Source organism: Notolepis coatsorum (genome assembly GCF_963971535.1).
Source record: "Notolepis coatsorum genome assembly, chromosome: 6".
Classification (NCBI taxonomy): Eukaryota; Metazoa; Chordata; class Actinopteri; order Aulopiformes; family Paralepididae; genus Notolepis; species Notolepis coatsorum.
Window position 1 is genome coordinate 159,329,149 of NC_140170.1, and position 21,216 is coordinate 159,350,364.

Below are 21,216 nucleotides of genomic sequence, written 5' to 3' on the forward strand. Positions count from 1 at the left end.
CCCCCCCTGCAGAGGTGTGATCCAACTGATTGGAGTGGACTGGACACTGCCGTTGACCCGATACGGACCTCTCTGGTGGCTTTAAAAAAGGGCTCAGGTGTCCAGCAGCACAGAGGCACAGTATCATCAGCCTGAGGTCTGTTCAGTACATGACAGCAGTAGAGATAAGCGGTGACGGTCACGCAATCACAAAAAAATGCAGGAACAACAGGAACATGACAGAATAATAATAGCCTTTTTTGCCTTTTTCAAAAACAGGATGTTGGAACGCTCCAATGGTGAATAATTCATTATCTATCTCTCCAATGACCCTAAACGAATGGTCTTGCTCAGGGAAAGTATTAAGTAGGTTCCTTGGGATTCAGCTGACGTTTGAAGTACAGGGAATCTGTATTATCGGCTGGAAGAAAGTGGTACTGGCAAGCCCCTAAGCAAAACACAAAATCGGCCATTACACACGTATTACCAGAGAGAGGAGGACACACATATAGGACAGTCATCCCTGTACACCATTCAGTTGCGATTACAGGGAACATTTAGGAAGGTATACCGGAACACGGGCATCAGCCGTTTCCCTCCCGAGATGGTACGGGCTGCCGTGTGCCAGGCTTGTTGCTGTGACGTTAGGCCTGGCAGAGCTTGAATTACAGACACAATTCAGTTCCCAAAACAAACCAGCAACGGCAGCAGCAGCAGAGCTCAAAGCAGTGCTGTGGTGGTAGCTGAGTGGATGAGTTTAAGTGCTGAGAGGTGCAGTTGGTAACGTGTGCTAGCCAAGCAGCACTTTACAGGTGCCTGGATGGGCCTGTGCAGTTGTTGATCCTGTGTGGATGTGGAATCGGACTTTGCAGCTTGGCCAACTGTGTGACTGAGGAAGTGATCAAACCTACCTACCTAGTAACCCACAGAGCACAGTGGTGATAGAGGCACTCCTTCGGAGGGACGAACCTATACCTATACCTACCTAGTAGCAACCCACAGACAGGGCTGTACGTTAACTTTTTTTGCACATAGCACTGGTGCTACAGAGGTTGATAGTTTTGTAGCACAGGCCAAAATCTTGTAGCACAAGTATAAAACTTGTTATATTTGTAACAGTCACAAATGTGCCTATTGTATTTGTGTTATTTAGTTGCAGTGCCATGTTTGGCTGTCATTTAGTATATCGCCATGTGTTATTATTACTATGATACTCTCATATGCTATTTTCAATTAATATCATAAACAACATAAGGAATATTAGCATAATTTTGAGTGGACTGAAGGAATGAGTCAGCGTTAATAGTTTTAAATGCAAATAATTTATTGAAACATAGAAGTGGGGTCGGTTGGGACACACACACACACAATGGGGGACCCTGATGTAAACAAGACAAACGTCTTTCTCAGGTCTGCATCCCCTTAACAATTGTGTGTATTGAGCCATACTGTACTGTACCCATTCTGCAATCTGTTAAATAAAGTTCTCGATAAATAAAGAAATTTCCCTTTCCACACTGTGTCTGCTGGCTCTGCCTGTGATCAGGATTAGCTTGTTAGCTTGCTAACGTTGTAGTGATTGTAATGGTACATAAACGTTAATTTCGGGCGATGTGCGCATAAAGGAATGGCGACGGTGCAAAGCATGTAGATGCATTTGACCCGTTGCGAGAAGAAAAAAACACCACGGACTTATTTCGGGACGTGTAGGCGCACTGCTGTGTTAACGCAGCACCAACCGACCAACGCGCTGCTCTGCTTGCAGAAGGCGCACGGATAGGGCGGATATGACTCGTCGAGTTGTCACAAGAGTTTTTTCAAAATAAGATTATCATATGCACCTGAACGTTGCTAGCTTTCGGAGCCTAGCTGGAGCTGCGCGTGGGCAGAAATGAGACCCGCTACAGGATTTTCAAAATAAGAGTATCTATATGAACCGAATCCCTATCGCACCAGTGCTACTGAAGTAAATCCATCCATCGCACAGACCGCTGTTGCTGTAGCACGTGCGAGATATATGTCGCACTGTACACCCCTGCCCACAGAGCAGTGGTTATAGAGGCACTCCTTCTGAGGGACGGACCTACCAACCTACCTAGTAAACCACAGAGTACAGTGATTAATAAAGGCCCTCCTGAGGGATGAACCTATACCTACCTACTGTAGCAACGAGACACAGTGGTTATCGAGGCACTCCTGAGGGATGAACGACGTAGCAGTACCTACCTGCCCTCACAATGTTGAATCATTCAATACGTGACGGCTGGTATCACATTTTTCACTTCACTGTTTTAAGGCTTTTTTTTTTACTAAAGAGACTATAATGGTGTGTCAAATTGTGTTTTTTGAAAATGAAACAATAATAGCGGTGGCAGTAGCTGAAGAGGTGGATTATATTGCAGAGTGGAGGCAGATACTGTGAACAAACGCACCATTTCAAAAAGGCAAATGCTGATTATAGCCTAATCTGTAAGATACCCAGAGGAAGCTGTGCGTATCCACTATTATCCACCATCTACCACTGGCTCCAGGAGAGAGCAAAGCTGTAGATTGAAATGGTGCATTACTGCATTTATATAACAGCTTTTATCCAAAGCGCTTTACAATTTTGTGCCTCACATGCACCCATACATTCACGGCAGAGGCAACCATGCAAGGTGCCAACCTGCTCATCGGGAGCAGTTAGGGGTTAAATGTCTTGCTCAAGGACACTTCGACACACTGCCTGGGAATCGAACCGGGAACCTTCCGATTACCAGACGGCCGCTCTACCTCCTGAGCCACTGTACAATACTACAGCCAACCAGACGGTTCATGACTTGATTTATTTTTCTCACCAAAGCACGATAAGACCCTGCAAGTTTGTTTTGGTACAACGGCCCTCTGTGGGAACAAATGAAATCGCAGACAAGACCATGGAAAAGCAATATCAGTTGGCGGCGTGCTGCTGACACCAGAGGTGTCTTTGTAAGCGCGAAAGAAGTCGAGTCAGACGTCTGGTTCCTTGCTTACACTGTTGTTCTACCCTCCAGATCTGACGGACAGAGAGAGGCGCTGATGCTTAGGTGATAATAGTGGAGGCGAAGCCGGCTGGCTGTCAGCAGCAGGACTTAATTACAGCCTTCATCTCCCCAGTGAGAACTATTCCCGACATTCATCCCTTTAGAAAAGCTCTGAAGCAAGACTCAATCTCCGGGATTCCATGTCTATTCTGTGCGGAGGTCATAGTTCTAAAGCAATATGCAAATGTAGCGTTGTATGCGTTGTTTGCCCATACAAATAATGACTTGTGTGGCAGCCAAAGACGATATGAGACAGGCCCAGGCCACCACAGACGGAAAATGAAACCCGGCACAATAACCACAGCAGATCTTGTGATGGAGGGACGTTCTTGTCTACTGCCAATCTAACCCGCGTCAGCTCGTCACCAGCATAAATATTAAATAACCTTGGACTACGGGGCAAGTCAATCCAAATCAGTTGTAGTGTAAATATTGTGCATCACCAGGATGTACACACCGTCTGTCGATGGATTTCCCCCATCACTCCAACATATTCTTTACATAATGACAGTGGCTCAGGAGGTGAGCGGTCATCTGGTAATCGGAAGATTCCTGGTTCGATTCCCGCTCCTCCCCGGGCAGCGTGTCCTTGAGTAAGACACTTAATCCCCAATTGCTCCCGATGAGCAGGCTGGAACCTTGCACGGTTGCCTCTGCCATCGGTGTATGAATATGTGAATGTGAGGAACAAAAAACGTTAAGAGCCTTTTGGATAAAAGCTGCTATATAAATGCACCATTTAATGATATATAGCCAGATTCATATGGTAATTTGTTTGAATATATATACTAACCTACACTGTAGCACTCCAACACTTAGATGAACATTGTTCCTGAGCTGAGCTGATAGTTGTGCCCTTCCTGATGACTTGTCGTACAGAACTTGTAAGTCGCTTTGGATAAAAGCGTCAGCTAAATGACTAAATGTAAATGAATAATAATAATTTAAATACCATAGGCCGGCCCTACCTCTAATATAAAAATGTATGAGATTAGGTAACGTGAAATGTGCAAGAACTCCCTTTTCTGTGATTCAAAATAGAGATGTGGTCCATCTTGACTGGTACCACCCTGGCCTGCACTAAACAACAAAACACAAAGAGTCTTCTGGAAAAGTCTCTTTTGAAGTAGAACTCGGGCCAACTGGCTTAATCAACAACTTGTGACACTCCCACTAGTTACATGTTCTGATAATAATTACTAACTGTGTGTGTCACCTCTCTATGGCAGCAAGCCCTTACTACTAGGCTACTTCAGTTGAGCCTCGATAGCTTCCACCACAGCCTTTAGAATACGTGTTGTGAATGACAACAAACACCAGGTCAGCGCCGGATCGTGTGACTCCTTGGAGGTCATAAGGGGGGGGGGCCGGGGGGGCTTCATCACTGTCTTCATGCCCCGTCCCACCGACTCCAGCCGGCGTGACCTTCGCACGGTATGGGGCGACTAGTGACAAAGTCATCTGTCATGCTGATCTCTCTCCGTAGGACACACCGTCTATCTATGAGCTACAGTGATGATTTTTACCAAGAAGACGTATCTACGTGATCATAGTTGTATATAATATAAATGTACAAAACCAACTAGAACACCTTAGCGATTGCGAGAGAGAGAGAGAGGGGGTACAAACTATGACCGGATGGATCAACACGCTGGTGTTTCCTAAACTTGGGATGATAATAACCTGCGTTGAGCTGCGTGAGTGAGGCCTGCTGCTGGACAACAGGGCCAAGTGGTTTCTGAGGAAGGTAGAACTAGAAGGAAACAACTAAAATAGATGAACAAAACCAAACTACTGCACTGGGAATTGAGACGGTGAGCGAATTGGCTGCTGTGTCGCACCACACGGCGAAGGAGAGCCAACGAACTCAATCCATTTCAGTGGAACTCCATGTGAGCTGCGGTCCTCCGCCTCCTGGCAGCCCGCCTGTTGGTGCCGCCGTCCGGCCTGACGGCACCGTGATCACACCCGGAGCATGTGGACATGCATGTGTAATCGTTAGGTAGTGGGAGTGATTACGGTTAGCGATAGGTTTATAAACAACTTTTAACGTCATAATTATGACGACTTCTTGCGGCTTCGCAGCTTGGCCAAAAAAAACCTGCCCCCCCCTCCTCTCTCTCTCAATAAAACGCCGATGACCGCGTGTGATCTAGCAGCAGCATCAACCGCTTATCAAAGCCGGGCTCGTCGTTTGTTTGTAATGTCGACGTGTTCGATCCGAGGCTAACGTTTCGATTCGCATAATAATAAATTATTCACACAACGAGCAACGCGAACAGGACGGGGAGCCGTGCGTGGATCATCCTCTCCTGTGGGGCATCGCACGCATCTCTTAATTAATTGGTAAAAAGAATAAAAACACCGCGTCAAAAACATAACGTAAATTCACACTTACCGGCCTCGATTAAACTGAAAATATCCCGTTTGGTTCCAAGCAGTTGCTCTCGAGGTTTCAGTGAAGTGATAACTGGTGTGATAGTTAATAATAAAGCTTGTTCTTCCTGCTGCTGCCGCTTCCTCTCCACTAGTGTTTCATGTCCCTCTGTGGGCGGAGCTACACTCTAGACATGACGGAGGACAAGCCGAGCAGCCAATAGAGGAGCTGGACACATCCATCCCGACACGCCCCCAAGAGGATGAACACGGCGGGGGGGGGGGGGGCATTTGCTGCGTCCCTATCACCCACAAGGTTGACCCAATTCTCTATTTGCAATCAAGCTGTGCAAAAAAAAGCACAACATACGTTACATCGAACTAGACGCGACCTTTGACTCGATTCTAAATGGTATTTCCAGCTGTACAAAGCAGAGGATCAGCAGGACCATTCTCCAGATGGTTATTAATATTATTACAGGAGGCAGCCTCTAAACTAACGACACAAATAAGACAACTGAACACAAGTACTATTAATAACAATGAAAGATAAGTTTATTCATGTACCAGCAGTTCTGTTTGCATTGTTTCAATATTTCCCCGTGTTTTCTAAGCTGGACACATACAGTACAGTAGCATACAATATACTTTTTTTTTTGTTGTAATTTTATTGAAATTTCTTTTGGAGGAAGAATGTTTAAAATATTTTCAATACAAAGATCCCGAGAATAGCACATTTTCTGAATGATGTATTTACAAAGAATACAAAATATTGCAAATAAACATGAAACAAAATCAAGAGGAATTTTTTTTTTCTTCAAATAATTTTTTTTAACATACAAATCAACCAAGGAGTATTTTTGTCACAGACGAAGAGCACAAGATGCTGGATTTAATAACATAAAACCCCACAGACGGTATCAGCGACTCATAGGTCAAGTGCAACAAGCGAAAAATGCAAGAGCAACAATGGGAATAAGGGATACCATATACGACAAAACATTTAAGATTAACTGAGAATAGATACAGACGAGATTCTCTCTCGCGACTGAGAGAAGCTCAACAAACAGAACCATTGAAACATGAAAATGACAAACAAACAAAAAAAACAATCTCACTCTTGTCATCGTCCTTTACAGCTGAAAATATACACGCCTTTTGATTCCGGACAAAAATAACTTCACAGTGTAAAATGAAACCAACCGTCGAGCCACTATGGGGTGGTCCTGTATCATTTTAAACAAAACGACAGAAAGAAATCTTACCCAAGTCATTACTTGTACAGTGCCATTATTTCAAAGATTATGCCTTCAAGTTATGCTCCGTCCACATTAACGGCAAACATACAAGCTTTGACTATGTATGAAATGACACGATGAAACAAAGACGATGGAGAATGACGTGCTATTAAATAGTTAAACGAAACAGGGATATAGGTTGAAGAATGGAATTGACCCATCAAGAGCCCCGCCCTCTTCTCCATCCTCCAATCACAACCGTCGCTTCAGATGGTCGCAATCGGGAAGATCCGATAAGAGAAGGGCAGGGCTCGAGATCGAGGTCAATCGATGACTGTTGCAAAGAGGCCATAAGGATAATGTCAATCGGTTCAGAGTTTGAGTTGTGAGATCTTTGAATATAAAGCTTTATTCTTCTCTTTCTCATTGTAAAGCACTGTGCATCGAGATAAAAAGGGGGGTTGACCTCAAGACAGCAGCGCAAGACAAAAAAGGCATTCGTATGGTTTTAAGTTGCGTTGGGAACCCGGGACCCTAAAGTACCCCCCCCCCCCCCACCCCTCCCCCCGGCATATTATGAGGTTATTTTTGTGTTTGCTCCTGATATACGATTCTTATTTTTCCCTAGTTGGATATGGATATTTATTTATTTATTCATTATGATCACTTAAGCGTTATAATCACCAACACCAACGTTAAAAAAACAAAAAGACAAACGGCAGCTGACTTTAACCCTTTCACTACCACACTACAAATGATTAACCCGTCCACTACCACACTACAGAAGGTTAACCCTTTTACCACTGCACTACCACACAACCGTCTGCAGTGTGGTAGTGAAAGGTTAACCTTCTGTAATCTGTGGTAGTGAAAGGGTTAAGTCAAGAGAAAAACTCTTTTGCATTTCATCCAGATGTCACTCCCAACAAAGTTCCTTCCGTTTAATATTTCCCTAACTTATTTAAATTTGTAGACATGATCACAACAATTTTGAAACACCATTTGACTATTAGGCCGATAGTATTCCAAATACTCTGTGGGTGTATACGGTCTGTATCGTACTAACAAGCAATTAAAGGGGAACTATTTTACTATTTCTTTCACTATTTGGGCACTTTTACACAATTCCTGTGAGTTTATGGAACACCTCTGTAATTATAATTTTTTTAATTCATTGTTTTGTATTTCTAATCAAGTTCTCAAAAACAGCATTTTTCTACCTCAAGATCTCGAGCCGTTTTGAGGCTGGGCAGCAGCCTGGGCTCCTAAACCACTGTGTGGCCTGGTGGCATCTGCCACATTATCATGCAGCTGAGTCTCTCTGACATCACAAATCATCACATTTTCAGATGACTCAGTTCAGTGAGGGTGAATATTGTGAGAGGAGAATTGGAAGAATGCGCCAATATGAGAATTAGAGACATATATCCTATTAATATAAGTCCACATAGCTATGAAACAATGCTAAACACTGAAAAAGGCCATTTATAAGATAGTTCCCCTTTAAATCTTTTTTGTGAATATCCAGGCTTTTTTTCTTTTTCCCCCAAATTATTTTATTTGCGTGTTTTCCCATATTTTTTTTTAAACACCTGAAACTCGTGGAAATCCTTCCCCTCCATACATTCCAGACCTCTGTAGGAACCCTGCATGTCAAGAGAAACTCTTGTGAAAAACTATGTGCATTGGCATTTTACTATCCTCCATCAGCGAGTAAGCCACTCCGTCTCTCCCCTCACTCTCTCTGCATTGTCCGTGTGCGTCTCTCTCCCTCTCTCTCTCTCTCTCTCTCCCCCGTGTGGTTGACTCCTGTACCAGGGCTGCTCTCCGGCACCCTCATGTGGAGCAGCAGAGGGAGAGCTGCTGCACCTTGTTCAGTTCTGTGAGCAGCTGCTTCATGCGGTGTTTGAGCTGAGGCAGGCGGGCCAGAGGCTCTGGAGGCTCCAGCTCCCCGCTGTAGTCCAGCCAACTCTCCAGCACTGAGGGGAGAGAGACGGAGCAGAGTTAAAACAGAAAGGAACCCGCGTGTGTGTTCATATTGAGCCCTCTCGGTAGAGCTGGGTGTCATTTGAAAATGTCCCAATACAGAAACCTTTATTTAAACTCGAAAGGCTACCGAGGTTTCCCTCATTCACAGTCATGTTGAGTGTACATACAGAAATAAGCAAAGAAAGGGGATAGAAATTAACACAGCATATAAAATCATAACAATAAGACAACAAGGTGAGACAAAAGTAAGCATAACAAATCAATTAAAAACACGTACAACTTGATTGACAAAGGTTGGAGATCAAGGTTTTAAATTCTGCAATTTTATTTGCGTCACTTGTGTGAGACGATTGGAGGCGTTGTTACATTTTGCACAGTTTTGGATTGTGGTTGAACAGAAGAGATGTCTCGGAACAAACATGCTGATTGGCTCACTGACACAGATGAGATCAACTACTTGGGCATCTGAATTTGGTATCGAATGACATCGTGTCATTCGATACCAAATTTCTATACCGCAGCCTTTTCCGATGCTTGATAGTATCGAAGCAATACCATCACATTTAGATTCCCGGTCATCAATATATATCAGACAATAATTAACAAGCAGAAAACTGTCCAGACCCATGGGCACAACTATGTGTACTGTAGGGCGCGGCCAGTCTGTGGCATCAATGTGGAAGTAAGAGGTTACACCTGCTAAGCTAATTCTAAGCTAATGCTAGCAGGCCTACAAACTACTAGACTAAGGCTAAGGCCGATAGCTGCTACTCACGCATGCAGGATACCATCCCTACATTGTGTCAGAGATGCTCACAAGTAATTTTCTGCAAGTCGAGTCTCAAGTCTTTGTCTCAAGTGTGCCCCTGGTTACAGAGAGCTTCTTAGTGCCTGGGGGCAGCTTTTGTGTTATTAATATCTTGGCAATTGAAAATCGGGATAATGTGAATAATGACGATGGAGGTGATGATTTATGGAGATGCAGAGAAAGGTGTAGCTAGAAGCATCTAAATGACCTACACATGTGTCCTATAAAACCTCCATCCTAAAACATGTGTATGAGTGAGTGAGCTGTATATATACACCATATAATGCTGTAGTCATACTCTTCTTTATTTGTTATACTACAACTCTGTACATACATCTGATCAGCACTACACTCAGTAGTTCTAATTTGTATATTCTGTACCCAGTTTAACCACTTGTACATTGTATATTGCTGTTGCACTTTACTGCTACATTTGCACTCTGGTTGGATGCTTCTTTCCGTTGTACTGTACTTTTGCTGTATAATGACAATACATTTGAATCTAATCTAGCCCATGGCAGACCATCGGAACAATTAACAGTTGTGCACCATTAGAACAATTAACGGTAATCTCTCACATTTAGGTCTTCTTTTGTTTAATTAATTGTGACAGGGAAGGCTGTGATTGGCTGTAGAACATGACCACACCAGATTTAACATTGTCTGGAACAGATGGGAGAGGTCCATTCCCAGTGTACAATGGGTAATCTCCTATTGTAATGGAAACACAGCAGCTTTCTAGCTCTCAGGCATCAAACTAATCCTCTTTTGCATCTTAACATTATCACATGTTCTTTTGTCAGCCATTTTAAAGGCATACATGCAAAAGAATGTACAGTCAATCTGGACATTGACACATTTTGTCTCTGTACACCACTTTAACACATTGTCCGCCATGGGTTATATCCATCAATATAGCCAGTCTGCCACCATTGAAAGCCTATAGAGATGTTTACCTTCTTTGCAGGGCTATAACTTTTTAAATTGTATTGCTATATTGACATTACTATGGCCCATTCAACATCGATTATCTATCGTTCCGGATGAGGGAACGTTATATTTTTTCATTCATACATTGTTGTGTTAATACCCTCTTGAATATAAGTATGTTTATAAGCTTTTCTGCTGTAAATCCAAAAACGCTAGTTATAGGCCCAAACGCATATGATAGATTATCGATTGCAGTTTCTTTCCTATACACGCTATATTAAAAAATTCAAATCTATATGATCGGTATACATTATGCTTCATCATGCGTGGAGGAAAGGGGGGGCAGGGGTCGTCTATAATTCCTTTATCGTCAGTAACGGCTTTATGTAGTATGGGTTGATATATTGATCAGACTGTTTGCAAACAAAGAAACGCACAATCGGGCTGAAAATAACGTTACTGTCCTCTTACCGTTCGCAGATGAGACTGGAAGAAAAATATCCCAATTATTTGACGCCGATCGCCTAGATCCATTTCCGGTTTGTATGGCGCAATAAACGCCGAAATCATATCGATTATTGCGTTATGGAAGCGATCCATATGCACGCCAGTGTTTGTCTGGACCCACGTAACAAGATATTACTGCCGGAGGGATTTCCTCGATGCACCGATCACAACTTCCGGTTTTGAGAGTGTAACTCGCCCGACCATCCACCAGGCGGCGGTATTGAGGCGTTGCAATCTCATTCAGGGTCCCGCTGCAGCACCGGAAGTTGGCTGGATGAATTATGAATGCCATGGCGAAAAAATGAAATATTGATTTAAAAAACGGCTTACGCCGTTGTTGGCGTTCAACGCATGGCGGCCAAAAACGGCGTAACTTGTTTATGGCGACGAATGTGTTTAAGAAGATTTTCAGCTTTAATGTGAGGGTAAACTATTTAATTTGAGAGTATCAGGTGAACAGTGTTATCATAAATACAATTTAAACTTTTAATATACTTGGTTGCAAATCCTTAACACTACAGGTTAACCCTTCCACTACCACACTACAGAAGGTTAACCCTTTCACTACCGCACTCTGGAACTCATAGACATCACCAGATGCTGGGTTTCATCCCTGGTGATGCTCTGCCAGGCCTCTACTGCAATATTGCAATAGATTTAAAAAACGGCAAATTATGTCCCCAATGGAGAACATTGTCAACATCTACAATAAAAATATATATACATCATCTGTTTTATCTAATAAGATAACATTTGCCTGTTCACCTCACTCTAATAATTTTTATTGCAACAAAATGAGATTGTCGAGCACATTTTTATTTTTAAATAAATATTGATACTTGGCGTCAGTGTATTGATATAATATTGGCACGCAAAATATCACAATGGTTGTATCAATTTCCCCCCACCCCTAGTTGACATATGCGCAAAAATTGCGGACTAATCACAGAATTCAGTGCAGAAGCTGAAACAACCCTTACCGTCCAGCTCCCTCTCAATGAAGTCCATCCTGTGAGAGACCTCGTCCTGCACCGCGTCTATGTGGTCCAGCAGGTTGATCTGCCACTGCTGCTGCCGGCTGTCCTCAGCCGCACTTCCTCCACACATCACTCCCTCCTCCTTCCCCTCCGTCTGGGACCACCAAGCAACAGTAGAGGCCTAGAGACGCGTGACGTGGTCAGAAAGACAGGGGTTTAGGCTCGTCACTGGATACATCACTTCTTCTACATCAATGCACAATGCAAAGTAAAGAGGTATTACATGGGGAGGGCCAGATATCACCCCTCAGCTCCCTCCACTTCTCTACAATCTAAAGACTAAGGGCCCGTGTCGACCGGGGAGGTTTTATGAGTTGTCAGCTCCTTTCTGTCATTCATTTCTATGCTACAGACGTGACAGGTGCGCTCCTTTTCCCAGCGCCGCGCCTCGCGTTTTAGCGCTCTCGGCGGCTGGCGTTTTTGGGCGGAGCGCTCCCAGCGCCTAAAGTTGAAACTAGTTCAACTTTTGGAGGAGCACGCTCATCAAGGTAACTTTTTTCGACCGACCAATCAACATCGAGCAAGTGGGGGAGCCGCGGCAGTCGCGAGACTCAGGAAAACGCTCTGAGCTTCTTTTTTTTTGCTTTTCAAAGCGGTCCGCCTTGAAAAAAACGTCCCCGGTGGACACAAAGCCTAAAGGTGACCGTGTCGTTGCCATTATGGCCCCATCACTGTAGAAAACCCTGGAACATTGTGGAACTTAGGCTAACTAAATCAGTATCATGTCTTAAAATGTACTTTTAATAATAAAAAAAATAAGACATTTACATCATATTTAAATTAAATACTAGTAGTTTCAGCCACTAGAGCACCACCAAACACAGTCCTAACGCTGTACCATCAAACTAGTTCTGATCAAACTGTCAAACTAGGCATTGCAGATCAAATATGACTCAAGAGATCCAGTGATATCATATCAAACTTACCACTATAATTGATGTCAGAAACATATTTTAGGTTCAACTTTAGGTAGAAAAAGAGAAAGTTGACAAGCAAATGAGCCGCCATTTTCTTTTTGAAAACAGGAGCAGAGAACCAGGGACTGTCCACTAGCAGCATGTATATCCATGCTTTAAAAATTTGCCAGCCTTTTTTATTTTAGTTTCCTGGTTTTCTATTTATTTACCTTCATTATTTTGTTTCACCATTATTATTATTTGATGCCTCTTTAATTCACCTGAATTTGTGAACCGCACATCAACAGACTAACATTACAAACGTTGACAGAGGGCCATTGTGACAGAGAATGTGGTATTTGAATGATTATTTGTTGTTACAGAGGTAAATATGATAATATACTGCAATATTGTGCCACCCAGCCTGACCCCTAATCCCTGAAGCCTGACCCTGAAGCCTGACCCCTAAACCCTAACCCTGAAGCCTGACCCATAAAGCCTAACCCCTGAAGCCTAACCCCTAAAGGCCAAGTCAAGTCAAGAGTTTTATTTGTCACGGCATACAAGCATACAGTGAAATGCGGGTGACCCCTAAAGGCTAACCCCTAACGCCTGACACCTAGAGCCTGACCTTGGTGTTTGCGCTGAGTGCTTTGGGCCTGTCCGTGTCCAGGAGAGCTCCGTAGCGCTGCTCCCTCTCCAGCAGGTCCTCGGTGCTCCTCATGCTGTCCTCCAGCTCCGAGCCCTGCCTAGTCTCCACCACCAGCCTCTGCTCCACGGCCGGGTAATAGGCCCTGGGCTTCTGGTAGCAGTGCTCGCTGCTGATGTACGAGTCCTGGAAGGACAGGTACGGCGAGGAGGACGACGAGCAGGACGAGGACGAGGACGTGGCGGCTCTGCTCAGCTTCTCCAGGGCGTTGGACATTAGGATCTCGCCACGGCTCATGTCCTCGTCGGGCGTGGCGGGGGACGGAGCGGCGTCCGTGCCGGAACACGAGTCGTACGTCTTCCAGGGCCTCTCCGTCAGCTTCCAGGGCTGGCACCACAGCCTCAGGTCAGGGTGCGTCTTGCTCCTAAACAAGCCAACAGTAGATTTAGTCCCCCAATGGAAATTCAAAATAAGAATATGCTGAGATTAAACTCGACAATGACAGCCTGTTTGGGTGTGTAATCCAACATTGTTGTTTCAAATGGCACCTCTCACGATTATATATATATATATAACAAGGCCACTGCCTGATGCAACAATCTATCATCTCAATAGCTTTTCAATGATAAATCAAATCTATGACATTCCAGCAGGGGATAAATAATGAACTGGATAACACCTACTTTGGATGGACACATATTTTTCAAAAAGCAACATCAGGCTTATCGATCTCAATGCTAAGATGCAGCAGCTTGATTTGAAGTTTGCCCTGAAAATGCATTTAAACCCTTCCAGTATTGATTATACTAACACAGAGAACAAATTGCGAACCTCAAATTATTGAGATGCCGATTCTACCAATATCATCAGATGACCTTTGCGTTTGCCAAAATATGGTAGGTAATTAGCGTTGGAATTGTTAATATTAACTCAATCAGCGCCAGGGGTCGGGGCGCCAGGGGGCGCTAGAGCGCCATTGCTTTAATCAATGGGGAGACTGCGACATTTGCGAGTGCTTAAAATATATCTTATATTATAGCTATGGGTCTAATACACCCGTCGAGTATAGTTGGTGATTCTTAGTAATCCCAGGAAAAGACGCGATAATAGCGTTTTAGTGGAATACACTTATCAGGTTGTCATTTTTCGCCCGATTATTGAATCCTCCTGAAATCAACGCTAGATTATCATTATTATGTCTCCTCGTGCATACATGAAATGGCCCTCGTAGCGCGGTGCTCCCCCCCCCACCTCCTGCACCCAACGGTAAACAGCCACACACACACACACAGACAGCTTCGATTGCGGTAGAAAGAAATATCAGATCAACGCAAGATTGGATATATAGAGTCCTTACCTGGTCTCTGATGTGATGCAAAAGAAATAATCCAATTATCTGATCGCCATTCCAAATACTGCTCGTGGAGGTCAGTCCCACATTGTCCCGCATTGCATATGAAGGGGGGGGGGGGGCAGCCTCGCAGATGTATCGTTGTATACGCTAGTCCTGCCAGAGTATTTAAACCCCGCCCGCACGGCTCAGATCGGCCCAGAAAAGAAACTACACCATTTCTAATGGAGTGCAATACCGGCTGGAAGGCCTAGGCGGCGGTATTTGCATTTTTGCGAGCTCAGACCCATTCCCAATGATAACATCAGGCTGGACGGATGAAAAATGAATGGATATAGCTAATAAAAGAAATAACGATTAAAACTAGAGTTTTCTCGTGATTGGCGCTGAATGAGTTAAAAGATTACAGACATGGCAGATTCAAACAGGATATTGATCACAGACGACCTCCGCAATTATTACAAATGACTAGAGGTCACCAGGTCCCGTGCGAACAGGGTTTTTAGTCGACACCATTCAGTAAACGTAACGGAGCGGAACTCACTGCAGGACGCTCATCTTGAGCTGCAGACCGCTGAGGACCTCGACCACATGATGGATGTCCCCCAGCAGCTGGTGCGTGGCGGCGATCTTCTTGGAGTTCTGGTGAGAGTAGTTCTCCTCCAGGAAGGAGAGGCCGTACATGTGTCCGTTGCTCAGCCACTCGCGGTCGTACCAGTAGCGCAGACTCTGCCGCTGCCCTGGAACACCATGTCACACGGTGAGACGCGTGGGAGCGCACGAGACGTTGGAACTAGAGGTTCACCTTTTCATTTATTCCTTCAATCTTTATTCATACTCTATAAATACACAGTAGAGTAGTTAACCTCTTAAGCCCTAGCCAAAATGTGCCTAAAAGTACATACCCATGTAAATGGAAGATTGCTCCACTTCTACAAGGCCCATTTGCATGTTCTTGGTATCTAGGGACATCTGTGGACCCCAGGGAATGTATTCCCAGTGTCAGAAATATTGCATCTGATACTATGCTTGAATACATGTTAATACTGTAATGTAATACTAAATTGTAATGAACCAAAGGAGAATATAAATTATTATTATCATCTTATTTTAATTGTTTTCATCTTTAACAGTGAATAACACCATGCTAACATTGAAAAATGTCTACCGAGCTCATTCAGCACCTTTTTGAGATCAAGTGTACTAAAAATCTAAGCAAATTAATAAAGGGCAGATGATTTACAGGGTTTTTTGTAAGTGTGCAATGCGCAGAGATTTTTTATAAGCTAATTTCTTTACTTGGCTACATTTGAAAAAGAAACACAACATTACTTAATAGTATTACAGACTGTAATGATCTATTTATGATCCTAAATCTCGTACCGGTACCGGGCCGGTCGGGCTTAAGAGGTTAAACTAATTCACAGTGTCGTCGAGATGTTGCATTCACAAGCATACATAGTGTTCATAGTGTGTTAATAAATACAGAAACATCAGACAATGAGGGCAATTAAGAACACAAAAATGTATTTAGTTCAGTACCTTTACATGTTTAGTATAAGAGTGTAATGCTAGAGGGAGCCTTTCCCACAAATATATATATTACTGTCCCCTCTCTTGGGTCTTTAGAAAGACCAGATGAGGGGTCAGAGGAGTTTGATAGTATTTACTGAGGATGGCCAGATAATGTTGATATTTACCGGTAAACATAAACATAATACATGATCATATGATAACATTTTTTGTGGTGTGTTACAACAATAAATAACAAAATGTTCCAAATAAATAACTATGTTGAAATTGAATAGTTTTTTTGTTATTACAGAGAGAGTTAAATACCAATACTGAATTCCAGGAACTGGTACCGGTTCAAATGTAAACGGTACCCAACCCTAACAGATAGGAACACTACTCGGGAACATCTGCGTCCATTTTGCCTTTGGGAGGAAAAGGGTGGATGTTGACTCCTCTCACCTGGCGGGTCCCGGCAGATGTAACAGGCGTATCTATCTGGAACGTTCTCCTCCAGGAGGCCCATGCAGGTGCCATGTTGCCAACACAGACACTCCTCACACTGAGGGAAGCACAAACACATTACTGAATACTAACCACGCTTATTTAACAATTACATTACAAAAACCTTCGTTTTTTTTAAAGACACAAAAAAATGATAATATATAAATATCATGCACTCATCATGCAAAATTCATCTTCCTTGTCTATATTACTACCTACTATACTAATATGTCTTTACTTCTATGCACTCAACACTGCAGCACCCTTCAACACTGGTTGATGAACATCGTTACTCAGCTGAAAGAGTTGTACCCTTCCTGCTGACCTGTTGTACAGAACTTGCAAGTCGCTTTGGATAAAAGCGTTCAGCTAAATGACTAAATATACATTTATACCACATTTCCATGATTATTTCTGTGGTGTAATGAATGAACAACCTTTAGATTGAATTCAAATGACATTGTAAAACTTGTTATGAAAGCCTTACTTGATTTGTGCAAAACATTTAATTTAAACCTGCAGTCTCTCTCTACAACTATATTTTAAAATGTAAATTATCAAATTATTACTATGATTTAAAATGGCCATGACTTTTCCAAAATGATATGTTTTGGAATAATCCTATTATTCGACTAACTACTAACACTGTACATACATCTGATTAGCATTTGTAAAATGTCATTTTACTAAATGATTGCGTGAACCAGAGCCTATGAGCGGCGTGGAGCGGCCGAGAAATACGCTCTTCGCTCTGGACGGCGTAGTTCCGCTCTCATTCGCTCATGTTGCCCCCCCCCCCCCCCCCCCCAAGCCGCTCAGCGCTTGCTCAGCGCTCACCTTCATTTGCGCATCAAGCTCCTGCCCGCTCAGCAGAAAAAGAGGATTTTTTTTGGAGCATGATGTAAATTAGCTTGATTTGACCAAACTACAACAGTCTGCACCCCCTGGGCCCCTTAACACTTTCAGAGCCCAAGCTTAATCTTGTATTACTGCTTGAATGCCAACCATCCACTTCAATGTTAGCGTTAAAAACGCCTATTCTATGTTTTAAATTATGGCTATGTGTCTAATCTGCCCGTCGCTTATCAATGACTCGTTTCCCAGTCAACATTATCGAAGTGGATTGTTTTTTTATCGGTTCATTTTCGTTTTATAGCACTTTGAAAAGCCCTCGTTTTCAAGGAAAATAAAAGATTCCATGATAAACGGAATATTCTAGAATACACAAAAACTTTGTCATTTTTCGGCCTATTTATGAATAGTTTTCAAATAAACGCTAGATTATCGATAGTATGTGTACGTATGCACGCTATATAGGCGATCTGAAAAATCTATTCTCTGATTTCCTCAAAGCAATCGCCCCCCCACACACACAGGGCGAACGCTGAGATCTCAGCGAATACAACTCGGATTATCCCAAGACTTGTAAAATAGATTCCTTACCTCAGATCAGATGTTCTCCAAAAAGATCATTCCAATTCCTGATCGCCATTCCAAAAATCGATCGCTTTTATTGATCCAACGCTACATACTGTACATATGTATTCCACGCTGTTCTGAGGCTCCACAATGAATCCGATCGGCTCGGGTTACATGCCTGAGAAGTAAAATGTGGATTCCGGATTTTTCTTTTCTCATCCATTTTCATTGAGTCCATTCCAAAAGGGTGCATTACCATCTGGGAGACGATAGGGGCGGTTTTTTCACATCTGAGCTCCTACAGGGGCTGCATACCAACGGGAGACTCGGTTGATGAAATATGAATTCAGATCGCTAATAAAAAAAGAAACCGCTAATTGTCGTCATGGGCATTTCAGGCATTGGGCTGATAAAATGTCTTATCACGTTTTGGGCATTGAAAGTGTTAACAATTGTTTGTATTGAGCCGTATTGTATTTCTACCCATTCTGCAATCTGTTAAATAATGTTTTCAACCATTCTACTAGCTTTACTATGCTAATGTACTCTAGCCTAGCCGCAATGCTAAGTGTTTATACTGGCAGATCCCATTCACGTTAGCATGTAAGCTAAAAACATCAGCGCCCTTTTTGTGAGACTAAACTCTCCGCTCTTGGTGGTACATTGTGTTGATATGTTGGTTTCGTTTCATCAATAAATGAGGCAGAACACAGTGAATGTATCCTTTTTTTTTATTGCACTTTGTTTGTTTCTTGCTGAAAATAAATGTTGCTAAATACCTCCCGAGGTGATTTAAAGATGGCGGATTTCTGTTTTGACTTAGCAGGATGTGTAGACTAGTGACGCCTTCACCCTTCTGATTGGTTGAAAATGGCCTTCATGTTTGAACTACATCGCCACCTATTGCTTTGGCATTGTACTACATGTATATTACATCAGTTTAAACCACTGTGTGATCGTGTGCACCGAGCGGTTCGGAGCGGAGGACAGCTCTCGCTCCGGAAGTCACTCTGACCCATTTTAAAACCCACTCCGCGCTCACTTCAAAATCCACCCGCTCCACTCCTCGCTCCGCGCCGCTCATATGCTCTGGAGTGAACCCTGCAAATAATATTTCGCAATGCTTCAAGTAAGTATTAGATCGCCTCAACACTGTGACCATCTCACCTGGATCATGAAGTCGTTCTCCTCCTCCACCTCGCAGATGCAGCGCACCATCTCCTGATCGCTGGTATCCAGGGCGACGGAGTCCACACTCAGGGGCGGAGTGGTGACGTCCAGATCAACCCCGAAGTCGTCGTCGCTCCAGCCGCAGCTGTCTGTGGACCAGTCGCTCAGGCTGTCCTCGTCTACGGCAGTGAACGATACATCAATGAGAGGAAACCCAAAAACAGCCGTGTCCCGAGAGGGAGAACATTTCAGTGTTTCCCATAAATAGATTTTCCAAACAGATACAGCGGCTTATCGACGGTACTTCTAGAAATGCGTAATATGCATTTGTGCGATTATACACACAGTCCTTCCTACCGCCGGACTCTGTGTCCCTGCTAACACGACAAGAAGCCCTGGGAACTTATAGGAAACACTGAACTCCCGTACCCATTATACCTCTTACAGACTGTTAGATTTCACTACAAGAGTGTTGGTGACTAATCAGGACAGGATAATAAAGAGAAAAGCAAGCTGTAGCAGCAAAGAGAGGCTCTGGATTCAATCACCCAACCAATAAAAATCACACTTTATTGATTTGTCAATAAAGATGTTAGCAAGATCGTTGAAACACAGACACCAGAAGTGATAAGAGACAATTGGTGGATTGAATTGCAGAGGGGGTGGACACACACACACACACACACACACACACACTCTTTGGATATTTTCAGATACAAGTTTCGATACTTCTTTGGATTTGGGTAGTTTTATTAGAAGATAAAACCATTAATACAATCATATAGATCTAAGTTAACTTGGGACTTTAAGCCAAGAGAGTGTCAGGATGAAAGAACAGTCTCTCACTCTTCTGACCAGTATATCACTCTTCTGACCTGTATATAATCACACCAAGTGTCAACATTTTAGTTAGCTAAGACTAAATAGGTGTCCAGATGGCTGTCCCTCGCGGAGGGAACGAATCTAGGAGGCCAGCTGTTGTGTCGACCTTTAGGCGCCAGAGCGAATGAATGTGTGAACAGCTGTGGAACGGGTGTTATGGAAGTGTGTCAGGGAGGAGGATCTGGGAACACCGGTATTCCGCTTGTCGGCAAGGCTATTGAGCCGTACTGTATTGTACCCATTCTGCAATCTATTAATAAAGTTTTCAATCAATCAATCAATCAATGCCATTAGAAAATCAGGATTTCTGTCTACCACCGCAGAGACAGTGGGATCGAATCCAGCTGCGGTACCTCCGGCTTGGTCAGCCGTCCATACTGACACAATTGGCAGTGTCAGCGGGTGGGAAAGCCGGTGGGATGGGTCCTGGTCGTTGTAAAACAGCGACTCCTACAGTTCGGTCGGGGCGCCTGCACAGCGAGGGAAGGATCTGGGGGAGGTAGTGTGAGCCTTCCACACGTTACACTCCCCCAGTGAGAGTCCGTGCTGCCAGGTGAAAAGAAGCGCAACGACCAGGAAAGGGATTGGGAATTGGCATAACGACTAACATTGAGATGGGAGAAAAACGGAAAAAGGAGGGGGGGAAATATGGAAAAAAAAATATCTGGATTTCTGCGATCGACACCGGCTGTCTTTTCAGGTGAGGCGGCCGCGTGCAATTATCCTGAGTATCAAGTCTGGTTCGAATTAACAAGAGTGAATCAGCGTTCGAGGAACAGGGAAAGCCTGGATTCAAACATTGGGTTAATTGAATCTGGATAATGGCACTTTTGATCGACTTAGTTGAACCAGGTACGGGGAATAGGGCCCAGATCTCATTGTAAGAATAATTTTTTCCCCCCCCGAT

The 21,216-nt window shown here is 43.5% G+C and overlaps 2 protein-coding genes across 5 annotated transcripts in view; both read right to left on the reverse strand.

The window, feature by feature from the left end:
* The window catches only part of ndrg3a (ndrg family member 3a), a 136,981-nt gene extending 131,407 nt beyond the window's left edge, over window positions 1-5,574 (reverse strand). The window contains exon 1 of the mRNA XM_084316478.1: window positions 5,440-5,574. The gene's annotated coding sequence lies outside the window, so the exon portion shown is untranslated. The remainder of the gene's footprint in view (window positions 1-5,439) is intronic.
* A 386-nt stretch (window positions 5,575-5,960) lies between these two features.
* The window catches only part of LOC311230247 (PHD finger protein 20-like), a gene marked incomplete at its 3' end in the record, with an annotated part of 65,169 nt that continues 49,913 nt past the window's right edge, over window positions 5,961-21,216 (reverse strand). For 3 of the 4 annotated variants that reach the window (XM_084316461.1, XM_084316462.1, XM_084316460.1), the window contains 6 exons: window positions 19,425-19,606; window positions 16,797-16,896; window positions 15,367-15,562; window positions 13,454-13,895; window positions 11,870-12,047; window positions 5,961-8,634 (listed from right to left, as the gene is read on the reverse strand). In XM_084316461.1, coding sequence (XP_084172587.1) covers window positions 8,492-8,634; window positions 11,870-12,047; window positions 13,454-13,895; window positions 15,367-15,562; window positions 16,797-16,896; window positions 19,425-19,606 — 1,241 coding nt within the window. The remainder of the gene's footprint in view (window positions 8,635-11,869; window positions 12,048-13,453; window positions 13,896-15,366; window positions 15,563-16,796; window positions 16,897-19,424; window positions 19,607-21,216) is intronic. The other variant, XM_084316463.1, reaches the window with a different exon arrangement.